At 36.4% G+C, this 25,219-nt stretch overlaps 1 protein-coding gene across 1 annotated transcript in view; it reads left to right on the top strand.

Annotated features, from left to right (window-relative positions):
- Nucleotides 1-25,219, top strand: part of LOC113232080 (tubby-related protein 4) — a gene marked incomplete at its 5' end in the record, with an annotated part of 72,851 nt that overhangs the window by 24,308 nt on the left and 23,324 nt on the right. The window contains 2 exons of the mRNA XM_026466707.1: nucleotides 20,346-20,519; nucleotides 22,768-23,026. Coding sequence (XP_026322492.1) covers nucleotides 20,346-20,519; nucleotides 22,768-23,026 — 433 coding nt within the window. The remainder of the gene's footprint in view (nucleotides 1-20,345; nucleotides 20,520-22,767; nucleotides 23,027-25,219) is intronic.

The raw sequence follows: 25,219 nt of genomic DNA on the forward strand, positions 1-25,219 counted from the left end.
GAATCGCTTCTATAAGTTTTTAGATTTATAACTAGTATTGCAAAGGGTAACTGATTAAAAAGTTTTAATAAAACGAAAATAAAAATGTTTACTTAATATATCGTCAATTCGAAACTGCTTTGTTTTGCATTGAGCTGTGACGCGAGTTTGCCGGAGGTAAAAGTTGTGCTGGACAGCGATCCTATAAGTGACGATATTAGATTTCATTTTAAATTTTTTTTGCCGAATTGTGTCGTAAAATTATACATCCATAAATTTAACTGCACATCACTATTGATATAAAATATACGTCAATTAGCTCCTTCAACGTAGTTATGAATTAATACGAAACTTGATGAGTGGACAAAAGTCAAAACGGCCATCATAGCGTGCCGGTACTATAAAGTAAATTAGTCTAGCAGTACCAAATTTGAAGTCAATCGGAAAAGTGGAAATAAAATAAATATCCAGTTTATGACTGAGATCCTACGCTAACTGGGAAAATCACTGATGGTATTAAAACAGCTGAGCAGCTGTTCATCAAACGTAGCTAAGATCCATCCCGATTATCGACCTTAAAACCGTTTTAAGGTTGGTCGATTTAAGCATAAAAAAATATCGAGTAATTTCATTCGTAGATTTAGCTGGTTTTTTTTTGTAATACCAAGTGGCGGGACGAACAAGTCGTGCGCCTGGTGGTGAGCGACACGCCTATCCATAACAGTTGTAGTGCCATTCAGAGCTTTCAATCGCAAAGATCTTATGGACACTGATACTGCGCCCGTCACCCTGAGACATAGTTGACAAGGCCCATTTCACCAGCACCCTTACCCTTCGAACTGCTACCAAAAGGGCCGGATCGGGACCGCGGCGGGTCTAACATTCCCAGTCCCGCACACGCGCTCCGTGTGTTGTCGTCCATATAAATAGACACGGATTTGGGCCTAAGGGTCGTATTCCAGAACTCTACTCAATACTCAAGTCAGGACTTGAGTATTGCAGTGAGCACTGAAAATCATACTCAAGTCCTTGCCATTAGGGTCGTATTTCCAGTGTTTGAAATCATACTCAAGTCTGCTCAAATCCTGACTTGAGCATTGAGTAGAGTTCTGGAATACGACCCTAAGTGTCGTATTCTAAAACTCTACTCAATGCTCAAGTTAGGATTTGAGTATGGTTTAAAGCACTTGATATCATACTCAAGTCCCTGCCATTAAGGTCGTATTTCCAGTGCTTGTGTTTCAATTGCAATCCTTACTTGAGCATTGAGTAGAGTTCTAGAATACGACCCTAAGTGTGTTTCACGATTAAACCTGTATTCTGAAAAGTTATCATTTTGCAGATCTGGCCTTATTTTATCAAGCATGCTAATATTATTGCATTATAGCGTACAAAACGCGCTTTTGGGTAATGCAGGACTCTTAAGTGGCAATAAAATGTGGTAACTCCTAAAGCAAGCCAGGTGGAGGTCGTGGACGGCAAATACGATTAATCGTTGTTAATCTTCCGAGGCCTTGACGATGAGGACGGGCGTAACTCGAATTTAATTACCGGCAATGCTTTAATTAGGGATTTTCACTGCAGGGCTGTCAGCCTCGATTCGATGTGTTTTATTTCGTTATAGAGAAAGTCTGTTGTTGTTTGATGTTATTTAGAAACGTGTGCTAAATGTATTTTAAATTTAATTTTGGAATTTGTAGCAAATTGCGGCAGTCGCTAATTTCTTGTTCTTTACGCGTTTATTATCTTTTTAACAGACTTCAAAAAAAAGGTAGAGGTTCTCAAACCTACTGTATTTTTTGTATGTATTTTACGCGATCACTCTGGCATTTGTGAACCGATTTCGATGATTCCTCATTGGTCCCGTTTAAATTTGAAGGGAATATTCCACCTCTAAGGGTGATGATAACTAGGTGACGAATCCGGTTTCGCGTACTTTCCAGTAACCGATTTCGATAAATTTTGGCAAACAGAGGCAATTCCACGAACTTTTCAAGTGGTTTTTTTATCCTTTTTAATCTTTCTAAATTTAGCTTTGCCTATTTTGACGTTTTTCGTATAATGTTATACGAAAAATTACACAATAATTTGAAATTAAATTAAATATTTATTAACAATAAAATTCGCAACTCCAAAGGACTCTTTGACTAAATTGGAAAAGAACTTTTAAAAAAATTATTACAGACAATGGAACCGTGCGTTAGGTTTTATACAATGGCGAAAGTAATAAACACAATTAGATTTCAAAGTCATATAGGCTATACGTTTAAGACTGGTCAATACATATATAAATAATTGTTGTACAATAAAAAGTGTTAGACTGAAGCTCAATTTACCAGAGGATACCGGTCTAAGATAAGGCTTACTGTCTCAGTTGCTTTATATATTTTATCTACTTTTATTTACTCATGATTGGTGCTAAACAATAACCATTTTACTTACATGATCGATAATATTTACTTTGAGTTCAAAGATACTCTTTATTCTCATTAAGACAATTGTCACTTACACGAGTACTTAAAAACTAATCAGTAAATTAACAATATTCCAGTCTAAGCTGTGGCTACCATTGGATACAAACATAAGTTGAGAGTTCAACTGTTTACAAATTTAAATTATTATTATACATAATCTCAGTACAGAGTACTAAAAAAACCGACCTCAAAAGTACGTGGAATTAAGTATATTTGCTAAGTTTTATTGAAATATCCCCTAGTTCGCCACTATACAGGACTTGACACTGGAGATAATAAAAATCGGTTCTCACTACTCAAAGTATATTGGGAGAAAAACGCCTTGAATTGGAGAAATAGTAAAATCAACCATTAAAGTAATTGCTCCTAAATTAATGTTAGGCGCTATTTATGAAAATGAATCTTCATGCGTGAGCAGCCACCCTTCGAGGTGGATGATTTTCTTCAAAATTAAATGGGACCACTATGGAAGTACCCCCTTCCAACAAAAAAAGAATCATGAAAATCGCTTCACAAATACCGGAGTTATCGCGTAACATACATACAAAAAAAAAAGAACATACAGTCGAATTGAGAACCTCCTCCTTTTTTGAAGTCGGTTAAAAATAATCTTTATTTCAGTTGTGAATGGTCGTGAAGAATATGTTTATACAATTTCGATTTAAGTAAATAAATTAAATAACTTCTAATCCTTTACATCTGAGGGCAGTTTGTTAAAGATTTGCACTTCTTCAAAACCAACCACCTCTTGATCACGAACATTTATGAGATGATAAAGAGTACTACCACTTAATCTGAATGCCTACAGGCATGTAAGATCATAAAATTGGTCATATAATAGTCGTTTAGATTGATTATCCAAGCTAACAGCTTAACAGCTAGCAGCTAAACATTTTAGTATCAGTAGAACTCCTTGTTAAAGAGTTTGTCCAGGGAAGTACCGCCACCTTACCTATTCCTGCCGCCAAGCAGTAACGTGAGCATTACAGCGTTCCGGTTCGGAAGGGCAAGGGAAATTACAGGTACATGGAACTTGTGAACTTATGTCTCTAAGTTCTTAGCGATTTAAAGCTCAGTGTCACTGCAATTGCTTAAAGAACATTACTAATTCGATACGAAAAGAAATATGCCCCGTTGCTACCTCTGACAACCGTCGACAATAAAAGATTATCTAATTTTGCTTAAATAAATCTTTCAAAGGATTTCTTACATTAAGTAGATATGAATGACGCAGACGCCTGAAAATGGAGTAATTTTGAAAGGAAGCCATTCACGTGGAACCGTGAAACACGTGCAAGGTTTAAGGTCAAAGGGATGTTGGCACGACTGCGCTCTAATGAACGATCGATCATAAGTTTCTCCGAAGCAATACATAATGCAATTTGTTGGCAAGACTCACTGTTGCCATTTTAAAGGATGTGGGAGTGTGTAATATCGGATTTGCCAGTGTAAATTTTATGAACTTGTTTTAGCTTTCACATTTGTCTGAAACCTTTAAACTAGAAACTTGATGGTTTACTGTTTGGATGAAAATAACGCCCATCTCGTAAACTGAAGTGCTCTTAAAGGGTACTTATGTCACGCGGTTGGCTGGCACCACCACAGGTTGTAGGCTTTAGTGTAGCCTTGAGAGCCCAGATGACGTCCTTGTAAAGGGTTATCATTAACTTTCTTGATGTATTAGGAACTGTTACAGTGGCTTCGACATTTTGAACACAAAAATGTGTGTGATATAGGTATGTGCACAAACACGTTACATTGTTATGAAATGTACTTAAGAAAATTTTGACATTTAATAAAATATAAATTTACTAGACAAAAGCACGTTGTGACGACGGAACGAAGCGAAGTAAAAATGACGAAGAAAAAAAATTAGAGAACGATTCAAAATTTCAAAAGTAAGTGGTCAGGAACCAGAGAAAAGTGTGTTAAGAAGATGGGATGACGATGAACGAGGTCGCATGATCACAATTGGAACAAAATTTCGCTCCTTTCCCGTGGACTACCTGTCTGGTTTACCTGGATAGCCCACGGGCATTTATTCTATCCCGTGCTTCAACTCTTACGTCTAAAATGGAAATACTCAAAAACTTATATTGGTGGTGGCCAACCTCAAACATTTAGATTTTGAACAACTCCATAGCGGATTCGTTTTTAAATGTTTTAATTTTATAATATTGATTTGCATCAGTATACTCAATGTTGATGCAAATATATTGACTATAATGGTAATATAAAATCCATCCATGTAGTATAAAAACCATTTACACGGGGCCAATTGACGAGCCATTCAACAAAGTCGTGAAAAGATCGAAATTCGCAACGCCCTTCTACGCTACAGTCAGTATTATTTAAGATTCTTTACTAAACGGCAGTGCTAACTAGTGGAGTGGCTCAGGATTCACAAGTTCACACAAAGCCGTTCCGTGAGCCAATTTAATCCACGTGTGGTAGGGGAAGGTAATGGCTCGAAAAATTAGAAATCGTTCTAATTTAGAGGATTGTCTTTATCACCGGTCTGGAGACACTCCATAATGAATCTTCTCTATTTACACGACGCTAATTATGGCACAGTTTCCCAAAGGGGCTTCGGAAGCAACAGGGAGGCGTTGATGCTGTCCAGGGGGTGCTATCGCATTTGAAAAAAATAAACGTGAATTATCTATATAAATTACAAAATATTATATTTTGTTGATATTTGTAGAACTCCAGGTCCAGTTTATTTCCCTTAAATAAAACAAAAAAGTATGTATTTTAAATCATAATGGCATATAATCTTTTTTATATTGAAAAAGGTATCGTTGAAATGACGATGTCAAAAATTAAATAGACGATGATGACATATGAATTATTTAAGAACAAACACCTGTTGTCTTTTGAATCAAAACAAGGAAAAGATACTATTCTATGCAGAGGCAGTATATGGTTTCCACCATTGTCTTTGTGTACATAAATAAATGCTATTAGATGAGTGAAAAGTAAAAAAAAATTAAACAGTACCTTCTTTAACACTATTTTAAAATCAAGTTTGTTATCATAATTAAAGAAAAATTAAAATCTAAGATCTGTCCAAGGCTTAGCATGTGCGGAAGGATGAAAATTTTTACTACTCGAATAAAGTTAGAATACAGTTTGGCAATTTAGTGGGAAAACTATGGGATACTAATTATAAATTATAAATACAACTAACAAATAATATGAAATACAACTAAATATAAATAAAATTAAAAGATGAACCTTCCAAAGAAAAACTCTCACGTTCAAAGCGATATATTGCAAAGAAACGGTATCGGACATGAAAACAAATGACTTTCAATTTTTTTCCAAGTAAATAATGGAGTTTCAGTGTTTTGTAAAACTAAAGCGACTTGTAAAGTTAACGTGGGTGCTCTGTTCAATTTGTTAAAAGCTATCGAGCCAACGCTAGGCGCCATGGGGACAAAGAATGTTTAGTTAGATATCACCAAGGAGATCGCGATGTTGGGTGGATGAAAATTGGACTTCAATTAGAAAATTAATCGAAGGAATTTTTTCTGAGTGCTCGATCTTTGTATTAATAATTATGACAAACTAGTGGAGTAATTTCACAAAAAATAATAGAATATTAATTCAATAAAAATTGAAAATACAGCTAATAGCGGTCTCTCGCCAGGGCCGGTAGCTGTGAAGGGTGATAAAACTTTCATAGATTTCTCATAGATGGCGCTACGACTAAAAAGTCGTTGAAAAACCAAATACAAAGACACGACAACAAGCACATAGGAAAAATTCGTGAGGTCCGCTGGTTCGTTCCGTGGCTTAGTTGGTATAGCGTCTGGCACGGTATGCTAGAAGACGTCGGTTCGAATCCGGCCGGATCGAAGGAATTTTCTCTGAGTGTTCGATCTTTTCATTAATAATTATAGAAAATTAGTGTTAGTTAAATTTATATTTATTAACCCTGGGTCCCTGGGGGCCACAGGCGAAACTTCTAGCGAACGAGCTGTCGGATTGTACGGCCCTCTATGATTAATATTGGATCGCCGATTTGTGTAATTGATAGACAATAAGCTTTATTGTCCAACTTTGTAATAATTATGCACAGGATGAGTCGACTTCTATACTGCAAATTGATGCTTTATTTAATTCATTAGTTGAAAAGTAGTTACATCGTGACTAAAAAAATACCCTGTGATGTTTGAAATTAAATTCAATGTTTTTTTTTTATACTGGCGTAAACAAACTCATTCAATGAAGTGTAAAGCGAACGACGTCGATTCAATTTGCCATCACGTATCGCGTGAATGGAACCGTGCAACGCCGTGTGACACCTGCGTTCAGAGAACGTTCAGTGAATGTATTTTCAACTGATTTCGAAAACGAAGAGTTCTCTTTACACGACTGTGCGAAAAATAGAAAGTCTGAAACTTTATAGACTAAAGGGCATTTATCCAAGAACGGCTAAATTCTCAGACTTTGGTGGTCGAATCTTTTTTTTTGTTTATTACTCGTAAACAATACTTGTAAAGCCATTAAATTGTTGTTATATTTTAGTCGTTACAACACATATTATGAAAATATATTACATACGGCCATAACATTTAGTATTTGTAATATCGAATACACCGAATTCAAAAATCAGTCTCGACCAAATCCGAATTACTTATTTAACTATTAACAAATCATCCACCTGTTCTTTCTAGCCGCAGGGACGTAATGGACGAATAATGCGAACGAAATGTGTAATAAAATGCTTCACTTGTGATATGTAGCGTGATTAGTAACTACCACCAGATTCCAGCGTAAGTCTGGGACACGCAGCACTCTTGGTATTGTCATAAAACCATTGTCTAGTTTGTTGTGAAATTCAGCTTATCTAAATTTTACAAGTAAATCAAAAAAATCAAAAATAATTTATTCTCAGACAACTACAGTCCATATTTTACAGTTATAATATTAGCTTAGATAATTCAATAGGTTTACACACATTAAAATAAACAAAAGGCAACTTAAAGACATAGAATAATTAAACAAATTAAATTAAATATCAAATAAATCATCGACATGGTTTTAAATGCAGTTTCATGCAATGTAGCATGATCGGGCAATCCACTCTACCAGACACAACGCGCAGAATCTCATTCGTGCCGCAACGGATACGACTTATTAATGAGGCAGCTCTCTTTCTAAGGGTAGCATGGAAACCATCCGTGTGGGCATCCGCGAACATGCCTGATGCGCTGCAGTACCGTGGCAAACCCAATAAAACCCTGAACGCGTTGTTGTACTGAACGCGCAGGGCGTTGATTGTCTTCTGCGTAAAGTTGACCCACAGATTACACGTATAGTAGCATTGGCAGAATGCCTTGAAAAGTGTCACCTTCACGGGTACTGTGCAACGTGCGAATCTGCGCGCTAACATATTGCTTTTAACAGCCAACGCCCGTCGCTCTCTCTCTATGTCCTCATTATCCGTGAGATCCTCCGACACCCAATGGCCAAGATATTTAAATCGCGTAACTCTATTTAACGCAACACCGTTCAAATAGACGGGTGGTACTGAAGTGATCTTGTGACCCCGAGACTGGAACATCAGGAGCTCAGTTTTTTTTGCGTTTTATCTGAGCCCATGGGCCCCGGCATAACCCTCACATATCTCAAGCAATTTTCTTAAGGCACTTATCGAAGGAGCCAACAAAACCATGTCGTCTGCATAGCTAAGGTTATTTATACACTTGCCCCCTCAATACATTCCACAGTAAAGTCTAATATTGATACACAGTTTCAATTTTGAGAAAAATGATATTTTGTTTTGGATTCTGCATTCGGGAGACGCCCCTGTTGTCAGGTTTTAGGTATTTGGGACTTTTTTCCATTAGTCGAAAGGTTTATTGGAACGATTTTGTGCTCTCCAGATTTTAGCTTTCGACCTACACTATACATTCTTTTTTTGTAGATTTTCATTTTGACATATAAGTGGAGTTTGGTGCATGGACTGTTCATGTTCTTTACTGCAAGCGCAGCCATGGCGGCCATTTCACTGACATTGTTTTCCATTATTATTGGCATACCTTCCTCTTTACAATTAAATAAACATCCGATGATTTCGCTTAAAAATGATATGATGAAGACCCTTTTTAAGAATTATGATTGTATACTATCAAAAATATGGATTATTTTGGATCTGGAATAAATTATATTATTATTATTGTTTGGGCAAGAAGTGATCGCCGACCACTCGTCGATAAAGCACTTTGCGCGTAGAATGTACGATTTTTCTTCCTAATTTTTTCTTCTTGTAAAAAAATACATCGAAGAAATTGTTTTTTAAATGTTTAATAGTAATAAAAGATTAACTAAATAAAGGAGAACATCATTTCGCACCATTGGTTTAATAAAGCCACATCTGCAAAATGACAACTTTTCAGGGGACGTGTTTAAAGATTCTACAAGCGAAATTACTCGATAAGTCTTTACGTTTAAATAGGAGTTATAAAACGTCTCATATACACAATCTGTTTCATGTAGTTTGTATTATTTTAAAAATTTCATGTGAAAGCACTTTTGGCAATTATGATCACATATGGTGTTAGAAGGACACAATTTATTAGGTAGACAGATGATATAGAATAAGAAGCAGGCCAATGGTTCACATTAGGCGAAATTGGCGGGCTACTCATCCTTAAAGCTTAGCAACGGAACGTAGACGAGAGCACATTACAGTGCCAGGGTAAGTCGTTACCCCAACTTTGATCTTAATAAAAACTTTGCCCGTATCGTACAACCCCTTTGCAAGGCCCGACCTTAATATTTCCCTGATGACTACTTCACCCTGATATTCTAGACTAGACATCTAATACGTGCCTATTATGAACAAGTATACACGGAGTTAGAAAATGAGGGTAACCGGAGAACATATTTTTTCGCTCGTTAAATTGTTTGCAGTTCAAAACGTCGAGGTAAATATGTTGAGCCGGGTTGATCATGACTCATGCGTAATGAGATCGGGTCACATGTTCGATGCTTTAGTGGCATGTACGCTCACGATCACGAATACTATATCGAACAAATGTTCGATCCAAGCAAACAGTGTAAAGAGCGATGTGAAAGAGAGATGACGAGCCGAGGTGTGGGGACTTCACGTGAGAACGAACAAGACAACAATAGTATTGTAAGTTGCGGGCTGAGCGTGACGGGAATTGTTTAAAAACCTCTAGAATTTAACATAAGTTCAATTTTGCGGGCATGAGCCGCGCTGGGTCGAATAAAATGATCGAATTTGTTAAGAGGTCTACGACTCGGATCATCGGATACAGGTGCTCTTAAAATAATTTTCATTCGATCGAGCACTAGGGATAAGGTAATGTTCTGACCAAAAATACAACTTTTTCATTATACCAAGTGACGGAACGAACCAGTCAAGCAACATCAGGCATGTTAACCGACACGTTGCATGACACAGCAGTTGCAGTGGCACTCAGAGCTTTAAATCAGAAAGATCTGAGGGGCACTGCCAACCGTCACCCTGAGACATAAGTTGGCATGTCTCGTGTGGCACCCGTACACCCTTTAAAACCGGAACACAGTAATGCTCATACTATTTAATGGTCGTTTGGATTGTCCAGATTTATTACGGCAAATAAGTTTTCGACTGCCTGCCCGTCGTACCAGACATATGTACGTCTCTTTTTCATGTACCATTTCACTGCAGAAACTACGGCAAAAACTCTGTGCTCACAAGATTAGTTACTGGTTGCAATAAATATTGCTATGACGTTGATCCCTTTGTAGATAAACAGCATTCTTTCCAGTCAAACATTAAAGAATTAATTTTCAAACGCGTTGCGTAGGTCCACTTAATTTATTTTATTTTTGCTCATTTATTTATTCATTTCTATTATAGTTATAGTTTGATATTTTTATAATGTTAGAAGTATTTATGATTTATGATTTAGTGTTAAGTTGTATTCATATGTAGGTATAGTGTATAATACTTATTAATATTAAGTTATATTGTGTATAGTAAGTATTGTTTGTATGTAAGTGTACGTATTTAGTTTACTTAATTTGTTTCACAATTATATGTATGTCTATAATCTGTATAATTATTTATCATGCTTATGGACACTCCGTGCTCTGTTTTTATTTTAATGTATAAATCGAGGATAACTGTTACTGGCTTTGTAATATGTAATTTATTTTTTTGTAACCTATCATTATTGCTGTTGTTATCCCAAATAAATACATTACTGTTTGGCGGCAAATATAGGTATTGTAACAGAACGTCTCTGGACGGACTCACAAAGAGCTAATTTCTAGTAAAATCCAATTACAGTTACAATTGGTAATCATAAACAGCGTTTGCTGTGTATGTTTTCCAAAGGAATAAGTCTGTATTGGTATATATTTTGTCGAAAAAAAATCCTATAAAAGCAAAAGTTTTGTTATCAAATAATAAAAGTATCTTTTAACATAGAGATTACTTTTGATATTCTCGGAGACCAATAATAATTCCCGTATTCCGCGACATTTATTTTAGATTTAATGTTGCACTCTTAATGTCAATTGTCCGAAAAATATTATTCACAGTCTCAGTAGAGATGATCGGTCGATTAATTTTGAAATCTCTACTTGCCCGTGTTTTGTTTTTGTCGATTCGAAGCATACTCGATAAAGTTATAAAACACTTTATCGAGTATGCGACTTAAATCTAGAATGGCGTCTGTTTTGATTGTTAATAATTGAATGCAACAACACCCATAGTTGTTATTTCATTGTCAAAATGATATCTTCGTCAATTTAAATTCATGTCAACATTTTCCCATATCTAAAAATAATAAAGTCACTTCGTCGACACGTCTGCCTCGATTTCATACTACTTCAACATTCCGATCTCTACTATCTCCAACACAATGAGATGCGACTGATGGTATATCTCTATTTATATGTCGACCTTGAATATAAACATTTAATAACAGTGAACCCTCAAGGTATTTCCCATATCAAAACAACTACTCAGCTTCTAGAATCATTATCTTTCAGCTATACGACGCCCACTGCTGGGTATAGGCTTCTAGAATACTTTAGGTGTATTACGTTCATTACTAACAGAGCTAATAAACACATTGCTTATAGTTCGTTTATTAATGTTTCTTTATTTTATCTTTCCCATTACGTATGACGCAAATATATTTTTTAAATAGTCTCAAAAAATTATACACATCTTTTTAAAAATGTTTTTTGACCGTTTTGTACACACCTGATGTACAATTTATAATAGATTATTAGATAATAGTGTAGGAGGATCTTAGCTATGGTTTTAAAGGTTTGTTTTGAGTTGTTTTTTAATTTTCATCCAGCACAAAGCAAAACTTCTGACGTTCTAGCGATTTTAACGTGAAGCAATATGCCCGGGGCTACGCGGCGCGCAAACAACTAAATGTTAAAATATCAGACTTGTCTTCATACACTTGCAAGAGGGCGATCTTCGTGCGATAGAGAAAATTTTAAAGGAGACCTAGTTAAAAAAAACATGGCCGATGTGTAGATATTCTCACAATCTCACTGAAATCAACACTTTAATGGAACGTGTGCTCGTGTTTTGAAAGTGTTGACTTCTGTGCTCATATCAGTGTTCGTAGGCGCCTACGAGCACTCGTTCCGTAAAAGTGTTGACTTCAGTGCTCATATCAGTGCTCGTAGGCGCCTACGAGCACTCGTTCCGTCAAAGTGTTGACTTCAGTGCTCATATCAGTGTTCGTAGGCGCCTACAAGCACTCGTTCCGTAAAAGTGTTGGCTTCAGTGCTCATATCAGTGTCCGTAGGCGCCTACGAGCACTCGTTCCGTAAAAGTGTTGACTTCAGTGAGATTGTGAGAATATCTACACATCCGCAATGTTTTTTCAAATAGTCTCCTTTAAAATTTTCTAGGCAGCACAATAGAGTGTAGAACAATATTAGACTACTGATAATGACATTATTGTGACACAACGATGATTTCGTTATTGTTATTTCAGTCAATACAGCTGAAATTCTGTTGATTTAAGCCTAAAAAAAGAGATTTGTTCATTCATTTTGAAGACAGTATAAGAGACACCGAGAATAAGAATTTTTTGGACAACATAGATTTTAGTGGCGATTTCCGTAGACATTGAGGATGCGACGTTGTTTCGAAATCGAGGAAATGTCGCAGCGTTCGAAAATTGGTCCCCAGGTTGTTTTCGAAGAGTGGAGTACGACTGGAAGTGAAATTTTTTCGGATTTACTTTCGGATAAACTCGAGTATATTTTGTGCTTTTTTATTTATTAAAAAATTTGTGCGCATTTATGCTGCCGATGGGTAAAAGGGTGCATGTGACATTTTTTCCAAAAAAATTGTTACTTTTGTATGTTTTTGTTTGTTGTTGTTGTTCAATACTGCCGTGATCAGTAAAAAAAGCCAATCTGTTACCATTTTTATTTTTTCCTAGGTGGATAAGGTTTGAGGTTTTTACGTTTTGATGTTTAAGGTTTGTAAGAAATAAGTAGGTAGACATTTTTTATATTGCATTTTTTAAACATTATTTTCTCGGTTTTGAGTTTGTCATTAGCGCCCTTTCAACTAACGGAGGCAGATTTGTTCTCCATCTCACCTGATGGAAAGTGACGATAGAGCATGCAAATAATGCCTATTCACTCTTGTCTTGAAAAGGCCGAAGTTAAACCTTTCAGCGTTGTGGAAGCACAACGCTTCGTTCGTATCCGTGGAATATCCACAACATAGGGGTGGAACCCAAGCCTACGCCTAGTCCCCCGGTAATGGAAAGGGGAAGGCGGAATTAAATGGTCACGGCTGATTGAAAAGGTCAATATGTGACCATGGAACTTGTAGAGTCGAAACATGGGTTTGTTTGAAAAAACGAATATATGAGTTTTCGATAAAATGGTTTCATTTCCAATGTGTATCTAACGCAAAAACGAAAATATTAGACTCATAATACTGTACATAACGGGACGGGACGAACAAGCCTGTGCCTGGTGTTAAGTAACACGCCTGTCCATAACAGTTGCAGTGCCACTCCGTGCTTTAAACGATCTGAGGTGCACTGCCACTGCGCCCGCCACCCTGAGACACAAGTCGAAAAGTCCCATGTATCTATAATTTCCCTTCAAAACCGGAACGCAGTCCCTCAAAAAACCTCTCACATTACGGCAGAAATAATGCTTGCAGAAGTGGATAAAGGTGGCAGTACTTCCCTGGACTATCATTTTCACAAGGAACTCTACTGCTACGTATACATTATACTTACTTAAATGGGTAAATTATTTATTTCATATTGTATATAATGTAGTGTAATATCCTTGTACGACTACAATAAGCTACTAAAGCTTTAATTTCTTCCACGAAGCGTACTGAACACAAACCGCAGGAAAATTTCGCAATATTAAATTTCCTCTTGCTTTATAAGATATCTTGTATATCTCTTGCTTTTATAGAATAACGTAGCGTGATACAGTGCGAAATAGACTGTAATCGTGTTTGCATATGAATAAAAACTTATTGCACTTTGTACGAGTAGGTACCTACCTGCATTTTTTTTTTAAATACAGGTTGCAAATTTTATAAAATGATTCCACGCATTTACGTATTGTTGATAACTAAAAAACTAAAATTCATAAACATATTGTATAATTGTACATGACTGTACGAACAATGACAAATGTCGGATGGCATAAAATGACCAGTTAAATAAAATGGCGACTGAAATATTTTCACATAATTGACAAGTTTCAAAATTGACCAGTTGACGATAATGACGTAATAACGAAATTAGTGAGTGGTGTACTAATTCAAATAAAGTTTTTGTTTATCTTATACTGACTCGCATATATATGTATAATCAACAACGGAAGACCTATGTAACTTAACATAATACAACATAAAAAGGTAATAAACGTTGGTGAGGCATTAAAGGAATGTTTCGATGGAATGTCTTATTCAAAATGAATAATAATGGAATAACAACACAAAAGAGGGAAAGTAGAAGGAAATACGCGCCACTAACTGTTCATTGTAGAGTGCTAGTTCGAACCTTGATATAGTAAATGTTAGCTATAGCAGAGGAAACAGTTTTAGAAACAGCAGAGCTTATTGTGAAAGAGTTCGTCCGAGAAGTACTGCCATCTTACCTATTTGTGACGCCAAGCGTAATGTTAGCATTACTGCGTTCCGGTTTGGAAGTGTAAGGATGCTGGTGAAAATACATTTACAGGGGACGTGTCAACTTATCTCTCAGAGTGACGGGCGCAGTGGCAGTGCCCCTAAGATCTTTGCGATTTAAAGCTCTGAGTGGCCCTGCAACTGTTATGGAGAGACGTGTCGCTTACCGGCAGGCGCACGACTTGTTCGTCCCGTCCCTTGATATTATAAAAAAAATCGTCAGAGACTAAGGCTGCTAGCAGACTGACTGGATGTTTGGAGTTAATGCGTAAAGTCGTAATCAACTTCATGCAGCCGAGACCACGATTGCACGAACTCGATTCATTAGAATGTCATCTATAAATGATGACGGGACTAGGACAGAAATGGCAAAATATAAAGGGTATAATATGTTAGTAGAAGAACGATATAAATTAAATTAAAATAGGCCGATTATGGATAATCGAAAATGAAATATGGGGAAAGTTTGACCTCGGAATACATTTCTCTACCGCATTGGGGATTGGAAATAAAACTATTGTTTTCGGATTTAAATCGCGTATATTTTTCAAACAAAGCAACGTATCAGGCTCATGTTCATTACAGGTCCCACGATCACGGCCGACGACATGTTAAAGTTGTCATGTTTAGTATTTATGTAAACCCTATTTTTCACTTTACAAAAAATATTAATAGCGTAAGCGTAGAAGGTGATTCATGGTCTCTGCCTATCCTGGTGGAAGACAAGCATGAATATATGTATGTATGTGAAAGTTATTAATTTAAATACTTTATTTTTAATATTCTAAACAACATTCCAATTCACGCTTCAGTCAGTCGTGACCACCTGTAAAAGGCCCGAAACGTTAGTTTGTTTGAAAAAAGAAATGTATGCGATTATTTGCGATTATTGCGACATAAGCTAAAGAGGTATGGTAGAAGGGTAGTGGGAGTGGAACGTGAGAGTGGAACCATTAATACGTGCCACTGCTGTCACGGGTCTCCTTGCAGACAAGGGCTTAGGTCATAGTCCGCCACGCGGTTTTTCGCGAGTTGTGAACCTTCTTCGACGTGTAAGGTTTCATAACAATTTTTTTCTTCACCGAAAAGCGCTTTGTAAATTTCAAATTAAATTTTGCACATAAATTCCCTCGAAACTCGAACAACGAAACACGAAAACGAGAACTTTAGAAACTAAATACAAATACAATCCCCACCTGGGTAAAGTACTTACTTTAAAAAGTAACTTATTTGTACGTAAAGTCAAAAACAGTTCAGTTTTAAATGTTCCATATGCTTTTGACCTTTTTAAACATTCTTCTCGTCTATTGTTATCTTCAACTGAGAGAATCGGAGTCGTCATAAAGAACTTCTCCATTATACACTGGCTTATATCTAAATCATCTACATTTTAAATGTTTAGGTACTTACAAATATTTTTCACCTCACTAGCTCGGAATGGATTTCTTGCTCATTAGAAATCTTTCAAAAGCGTTTTTTACACGCTAACATTGACTTACAAATAAATGGACGACGGGTCTAATACAAAAACCACGAAAAAAATGTCCCAAGTCAACCTATTCGAAATTTAAATTGTAATGTCATCGCAGTATCGCGCTGTCAGTCGAACAAATGAAGACTAAAGCGGAGTTTGGCGCTCTGTATACGATTTTAGCGCCTTACAAGTGCGGACACTTTTTAGCGCGGACCCGACGTCCATAATTGTAAGTCAATGCACGCTAACGTGGAAAAGGTTTTTGAGATTCGAACTTGACGATGGACTGTGGGACATCTAACTTTTTCTTTCGATGAAATAAAAAGATAATGGCACGTTCAATTAAGCGATTTGTCAGACATTACTTATTTAAGTAACTTAAATCCGTTTATATGTTTTGTTCTTATTATTGTCGACATTAAATTGACAATGATAACTAATTGTGTTTATTAAATAATTTTAAATCGTCGAAGAACTAAAGTAATTTCAATAATCGCACAAAATAAAAGTACAAGCAAGAATAAAAAATGATGAGATGTAAATTCAGAACGCATCCGAAGATAAAGTTTTTCTTTTCATTAAGAAAGGTTTTATAGTTCAACTGTTTTTCTTTCATCTACCATTTTCCTCGCTATAGTGAGGTGAAAAGTTGTGTGTTTCGCTCAGCAGCAAAATTGTTTTGCGTCTCGTGTCTTGAAACCCTCGCTACGCTCAGGAATCTATTTTTGACTCGCTTCGCTTGTAGTGAATCTTAGCTTCCTTCGCTTGCTCAGGTTGCAATACAAGCACTCGCGGCAAACAACAACTTTGCAGCCTTTCATAACAAATAACTGTTTTTATAACGACAGCTTTTTCGCGTTATGAGTGGCATCCCGTACGGAAAGTTGGTGACATTAATTTAATCACCCTTAAAGTTTGTCGAATAAATTAAACTTCACCTTGTGTACATGTGGTCCTTACCGGTACCCGTTTTCACTAACCAAAACTAAATTGAATTTATTTCGAGTACATAGTTGGTAAGTTGAAGCTTTTAGTTCCCTTCCAGTCTTCTGGTTTAATGCATGCGGTCTACCGCTTTGCGGCCCTTCTAACGGTCTGAATTTATTATAGTAAGCTATTAAATCTTTCGATGATTTACTTTTAGGGACTGGATTGTTTAGTTGTAGTGGTGGTAACCGTGTTTATGTACTTTTAACTAAATTTAAACGTCAAATGTGGAGAGTTGTGTACTTTATTTTAAAACCTGGGTAAGCTTTAAATGCAAGTGAATTATTGTTGTCTTTTTTTTGTAATTTTTCTTAATAATATATACATATATATATATATAACTTAATAGAGATCTAAATATATATCCGCGGACGAGCGACCAAGAAACTTGTAAAATAATACACGTATAATGTATGATGATCTTTAAAGTATCTTCGATAGTAATAATCTTGCGAGGCAGTGGAAAAGTTTCTGGAGATACGGACATAACGGAAAGTGACCATTTAAGTCTACTGAATAAGTTAACAATAAAAAAACTGACCTCAAAAGTTTGTGGAATTACATCTATTTACCAAGTTTTCTTGAAATCGGTTACCAGTTTGCGACCTTTAGAGGTGGAATATTCTCTTCAAATTTAAATGGGACCAATATTGCAGTACCCTCTTTTAAAGAAAAAAAGGAAAAACAAAATCGCAATCTTTGTTTTTTTTATTTAAACGGCTTTTTTGCCGTAGCAAACAAGTGCTGGTACTAATCCAGCCGGATCAAAGAATTTTTCTTGGTGTTTATTCAATCTTTGTATTTTTTTTATGATAACAAGTGACGGAACCAACAATTCGTGCACTTGGTGGTGACACGCCTATTCATAACAGCTGCAAAGCCACTCAGACCTTTTAATTGCTAAGATCTCAGGGGCACTGTCACTGCGCCCGTCACCCTGAGACATAAGTTGACAAGTCCCATGCGCCTGTAATTTCACCAGCACCCTTACCCTTCTAAACCGGAACGCAGTAATGCTCATATTACGCTTGGTGACAGAAATAGGTAAGGTGGCAGTACTTCCCTGGACGAAATCTTTCACAAGGAGCTCTACTGCTGCTTCACGTTTGTATTAATCATCATCAACCTTTTTGTATGTCTCTCTGTCTTCTGTCAGGCGAGGGTTTAGGCCATGGCCACAGTCCGCCACCCTGACTTCACACGTTTTTCGAGGGTTGTGAACCGTCTTCGACGTGCAGGTTGCATTATGCTTTCTTTCACCGAAAAGCTCATAGTAAATTTCGCACATAAATTCCGAGAAACTCAGAAGTACGAGCCCGGGATTTGAACCCACCGAAGGCGTAGGGCAATCCATTAGGCTACCTCTTGTTATTAATGATAACACCTACTTAATGCAGTATTGTCACAATAAACATGAATATCATGGTAATATACACATGATACTTATTGAATTAAATAAATGTTGCAAGAATTAGATTAATACATAAATTAAAAATTAGCAATAATTTAATATTAAAATAATTGTAATGAAATGTGACAATTGTTATATTAAGCAGGATGTCATCGGGCTCCGGAAGGAACCTGTGTTAATACTGAGATTTTTTATTATAAAGGCAGTCAGATCAAAGGCTGCCAGAAACAAAAGGCAAATTCCCCTAAGTGGCTCGCTATAACGGTGATCAGTCGATAGGTAGTCCTTTCAAAGCCACGTGTTTCGACCCGTTCTGATTGATCGCATAAAAAGTCAAGCAATTTTTTGTGCGACGCCATTTCTATAAAAGCTATATAGAAAAGGACTTAGACGCTTACCCTGTGGGAGACCCTGCTCGCCTGTGTGATAGATTATTGATTGAGTTTGTTTTTTCATCGCAGACTTTGTATTAGAGCTTCCAGGGACCAATTTCTATTCAATAAGTTGTAAAGTGGTATTACTATCAGTGAAACCGTTGAAAGTTATAAACTTCCGAAAATAAGTCGTCAAACTGTTTTTATCCTTTGATGTAGATCTAAATATTTACTACTTGGATCTAACTGCCTTCTAGTCTATTTATATATAGTGTCATTTTAATGATTTTAGATTTGCTGAACAAATTAAAACTTTTAATATTAAAGATATAAAGATGTACACCTACATCGATAGAAAGTATCATCGCCTAAAAGCGATTTATATTTGTTCTCTCAACATCGAAAGCTTTTTCTTATCTGATTATGGGCGGCATTCATTTTTTTCACTACACAACAATGCTATTAGTTTCGCAATTTGATGGAATAGCGCAAGGGAGAATACTGAGTCCATAAAGTATTATTATTATATGAGTACGAACTTATTGTTTGCTTAGCGGGGTTTAAGAGCCTACTGCGCGAGACTTATCCATACTTAGGACACGACACTGTGAAATAAGAGGCGAGAGGGCGTATATCCTTTCAATCTCCCCCTCACGGATGAACACGTGATGTTATGACGGCTTTTATAGAGTCGTTGGTTACCTAATAATTTGTATAGCACCTAATTGCCAGCGAAAAGCTAAACGATCTTATAAATTACTGCTGGAGCTTATGAATAACTTTTACGTAACGCTATTTTCATAGAAATGGAAATGAAATTGGATTGGATTGTGACCAGTAACCTCGAACTAACACGAAATCTATTGCGTAAAGGATAAGAGTTAGTTGTAGGTACACAAAAAAACGATAAATATTAAATATCTTTCCACCAAAAAACCAAAATCGTGGCAAAAAGTCATATCGACAAGTTGACGGAGAAACCGGCATGAAACCACAAGTGGAAAATACGATTAAATGTGCTACACGAGTATCGTTCATCAGTGTGACGTAATAGAAACGAGGGTGAAGTTTTATTATTGAATTTACAATAATAACCTTTATTTATCTTAAAACATGATCTTAAACAACAGTAATAATAACACACACACTCAACATAGACCCGCACTAGGGAAACCCTGTGTCGCGGGTGCCATGGACACACACATAGACAACCACAAATTACACCCAAACTCACGAGAGAAATAAATGTAAGCCATACAAATATTTCTCCCGGCCCGGGAATCGAACCTGGGACCTCCGCGTGGCAGTCCGGCATGGTAACCGTTCGGCCACCGAGGCAGTTAAAAACAGTGGCTGGAACCTCCTTTTAAAAATATCCTGTGTCTGAAAGCGTCGCTCTTTCTTAGTTACACGTTTTAAATTACACATAATTAAGCTACTTTACCGAGAATTTTGTATGTATACACAGGATGGATTCGTGCTGGTGGGTTCGGTGGCAGGCCAGCGTTATTGGTCATCGATGCTGTCGTTAGATGCGCGTATCACCTGCGGCTGCTGGACACCTGATGACGGGCAAGTCTACCTCGGGACTGCTTCCGCACAACTTGTCGTTATGGACGTGCACGGGGCTATGGTCTCACAGGTAAGGGTCTTCTTTCTTGACGTTTCGTTTGTAAAACATCTGATTGAGTTTTATATTAGGTACTGTTTAAACTTTAACATTTTTAAATACCTGACCGGGGTAACTGTATCTGTACGTTTACAGATACAGTTATACCCCAGGGTAACTGTATCTGTACGTTTACAGATACAGTTATACCCCAGGGTAACTGTATCTGTACGTTTACAGATACAGTTACCCCGGTTAGGAACACCGTTGTGTACAAAATTAGATTCAGAATAATGAAATGGCAAGACAATAATTGTCGCTAACCTGTTTGTTACTTATAGAACAAATGTAAATTTCATAATTAAAGATTAAGGGATAATAAAATAAAATTATTATAATTATGAGATGAGATGGGTGGACCACATCACAGGAATTGCGGGGCGAACCTGGATGAGATTAGCACAGAAACTTTTTTTTTATTTATTGAGGGACAAACAGCTACACACATATAAAAAAATACATATTTTAAAATCAAATTATAAATAAACCCATAGTCCCCTAAATATACATTGAATAAAACAAAAAGTAGGTAAACAGACAATCTGATACACAATAAACAACACGGAAGAAAGAAAAGTATGTATGTGGTCTATGATAAACAACTTCAAGTCATGAATGGATATAGCCCCAGACATATAGACATAACACATACAACACAAGAAACTCGTGCTTAGGAACAACGGAACAGAACAAACATATTAATAAACTGCAAGAGCGCACACAGAGGTAACTCACTGCGCTCAGGACCGGTCGTGTCATTACGTAACGGAAAACAAATCGTAATTGAATTGAAAAATCATTACTAAATTATTAACAATGCATTGAGTGAGAAAAAAAAATGTTAAATAAAAAGAAGTATAGTCAAAAGTAAAGTCACAAACTTGGGAGGCCTATACCTAGCAGTGGGTGAAGTCGGGCTGTATATGATATGATGAATTATTAATACGAATATCGAACACAAAGAAAATTTTCTACGTTCTGACAGGACTCTAACTTGCGTCTGTAATGCCAATCTAGGACACCTAAAATACTTACAACTAAAATAATTTGAACTTGGAGTAATTTTACAAAATATACCTAAGTAAATGAATAAATGAGTAAATACTAAAACGTGGTCTTCAATAAAATCAAGATTTAGAATAGAATAGAATGATTTGTTTCAGAATATGATCACACAAGTTAGTAATAAATGCCACGGCTAGACCACTACACTACACTACACACGTGTAGTTGCACCCTTTATGGTTGCACCCAATGTTGTTGGTAGGGGCTGTCCAGCCTGTTGGCAACAACGGCTAGGATCGACAACAATGACATGAAAGCCCATAACTAATACCTACATCACATACAAATGCCACTACTTTTCTTTGTGCCATAGTGTTTATATTGTTTTCATTTCAATATAAATTGTTCAATGTAAAGCCCGTATTTGGTTTTATAAGATCCATGTAGCGAAACGCGAGACCCCCTACTATCATATATCAACGATGATATTTAATTTTACGGTAAACGCCGTTACTGCCCATGAACGGGTTAAATAAATTATTTTGTTGTACAAAAAATGCAAGGAAAAGTGTAATCTTAGTATTGCAATCTAGCCAGCAGCTACCTTATTACTTACTTCTATATTTTACAAAATGGAAGTATAAAAGTACATAGATCTTATGGAACTGGATGTGAGATGCGTTGAAAATTCTGAACGAATATTAACTGTAGATTGATCGTGGTTCAAGTGGGGATTTCCGAGAAAGCTCTAAGTCGAAACGTGCTTAAGGGGCCACACACTTGAAGAGTTGACTAGACCAAGGCGAGGGATAGTTGTTGCAAGGCCACGAAGAACAAGGGCTCCGTTAAGTGATACGGATACATTTAGACGTGTTCTAAATAATTAATCCTGGGTAATTTTTTGTTGGTTTCAAATTACTTACTAGTGATTTCAAACGTTTATTGACCAAAATTAATCACAGACATGATTTCAAGATTAGTGTATCAATAGCCTAATTGAGTTTCGGGAATAAAAAATTGAAATTGTGGTAACTGTAAAACAATCTGAAGTGAAAACTCTAAAAATCTATAATATATAAAATATGTTTTTGTTTTTGATTCTACATCAAAGTTGGCGTTTACCCAATAATCGTTCTGACATTCGGTAGGTTAATTATTGATTTCGATTTCGATAAAGCTAATGAAAGATTTTTTTATGATGGATTTCATTCGATAGGCCCAAATAGTAGCAGAAGGTGGAATCACACAGATGGCATGGTCGTGCGAGAAGTTCAAAATGGAGGAAGGTGAAGAAGCGATCGAAGGAGGCGTACATGTGTTAGCAGTAGCGCTGGGAAATGGTGAACTGGTGATGATGCGAGGTCACGATGATGTGTCTCCTGTTAGGGTCAAGACTGGATTAAGAGGCCCTACGCTGAACATGGAGTGGGCCAATTCTAGAGAACTTCTCGCTGTTGCTGGGACCCTATTACCAGGTAAATCATTGACGTACTGTTTTCATTTTAAAATGTTACTAAAAGAGCGATTTCTTATCAAAATAAATATAGTAAGCAGTAGAGTCCCTTGTGAAAGGGTTCGTCCAGGAAAGGACTGACAACTTACCTATTTCTGCCGTCAACAAGGAATGTGCGCATTACTACCTTTTGATTTTGAAGATACGGGTGTTGGTGAAATTACAGGCACCTGTCAACTTATGTCTCAGACTGACGGACGCAGTAACAGGTGCCCCTCAGATCATTGCGATTTAATAGCTCTGAGTGACACTGCAACTGCTATGGATAAGTGTGTCTCTTATAACAGCCTGGTGATAAGAGACACGTCAAACGAACAAGCCGTGCGCCTGCACAGCTTGTTCGTCCCGTTACTTAGTATCATAAAAAAATTCAAAATACGCAGCATACACAGTAGGTCTACAGATTACATAAGTACTAGTGTGTAGATGACGTAAATTCCTTCATTTTATTTATTTTTGGAAAATCAAAAGCTTTATAAATAATTTGTAAAAATAAGGATAAAAACATACAGCCAATTACAGGTTTTCGTTTCCATTTATGTGCAATTAACTTGTTTGGTTACTCCTTATTTAATTCAGGGGTGTTCAACAGTACATAAATGTTTGCGAAGAACGAAAGCGTAATGGAGTCCAACGCATTTGCAAAGTCTGAATTAAAGTTTGCTCGCTTTGAAGTTATTTGCGAGGGAGGTAAATGTTCATTTGCTGAAAATTATATAAACGTTCTACATTCGTTGCGTAAATAACACTTTGAATTGGTATGTTTGCTGAACAGATTACATTTCATGCAAAATAATTTTAATAATTTATAAAGATAGAAAAAGAAGAAAGAATAATTTTTTCCCAAAATAGACGATGTTTATCTGAGAATAGACAGTTTTTCTACAAAACACGGGGCTTATAGTATTGCCGTCAGCAAAAACCTTAAGGCTGGCGTCTTTATGTTGGCTTTGTACTTTCTGTGAAGATAACTACTTACTGTATTATATGAATTCCAGTGTAATTTATACAGCGTGCTAACAAATTGAACAACATCTTATACATTGTTCTGATCCTAAAGTAAGTAACTAAAGCAAGTGTTATGGAAATTGGGAACAACGACACAAACACCCAGATCCGACACAATATAGAAAAGTTAGTTTTTTTTTACATTGCCACGATTGGGGATGGAACGCAGAAGGCGACACCATGAAAACCGGTATGCAAGCCACAGGAGGTTGTCAGAATATGTTTATAATTTATAATTTTTATATCATTATAATCAAATTGAACTAAGATAATCAAAACGTTTAGTTTTTCGAGAAATTTAAGAAAAGTAATAGTTCATATTGATATTCATCTTTATTTGCTTGCCACATGGTTTTACATAGATCTTGAAATATATTGTTCCCATACATGTGACATGCTGCAAGGGCACTGCTTACGATTAAACCTTCTTCAATTGTATCTTTTGAAACCTTTAGCTGGTCACTTTACTATTAAAATACTAAAATGAAATGCACCAACGAAAATATCGTTATCAAAGTTATAGGATTTGTTTTAATACCTACGGCTTAGCGCGCAGCGGTAACGTTAAATTGTAAGGCTTCATTACAACATTAGTCGAGGTTAATAAAGTCATAACATAGAGATGTTAAAAAAGGTACAAGAAAAGAGACGCTTATTAAAGACAATAGTGAACTGCATGGGGAAGAGCATCTGATATATCATGACAACTTTCTTACAAGCACTATAGAAGGGAAGATCGGAGGAACACGAGAGGCAGGAGGAAATTTAAACGTAGCTATTTAATCGATACTACCGTAGCTCGAATTAAATTTCTTCCCGTACTAATACGGTTAATTTTGCTTGAGACGAGCGACAGGGACACTGGCTTTATTTCAGAATGTATTTTTTTACAAAGTCAAAGTCAAAGATTATTTATTCCATAGGTAAAATAAATTTACACTTGAAAACATCACATTTAAGCTACTGCTCGTTCACTACGCTGACCTCCCTGAGAAGAACGAGCAAGAAACTCTAGGGATTGCTCTTTTCAAATAAACTTAAATGCTATGGAATACACTTTGAATCAAATTTGTGTGGATTCTGGAGCCATGTCGTTTCTTACCACGGTATGACTTCTTTTTATTTTCCCGATATTTCGGAACGGTTG

This window comes from Hyposmocoma kahamanoa, unplaced genomic scaffold (genome assembly GCF_003589595.1).
Source record: "Hyposmocoma kahamanoa isolate Upper Pololo Valley unplaced genomic scaffold, ASM358959v1 66, whole genome shotgun sequence".
In the NCBI taxonomy this organism is placed as follows: Eukaryota; Metazoa; Arthropoda; class Insecta; order Lepidoptera; family Cosmopterigidae; genus Hyposmocoma; species Hyposmocoma kahamanoa.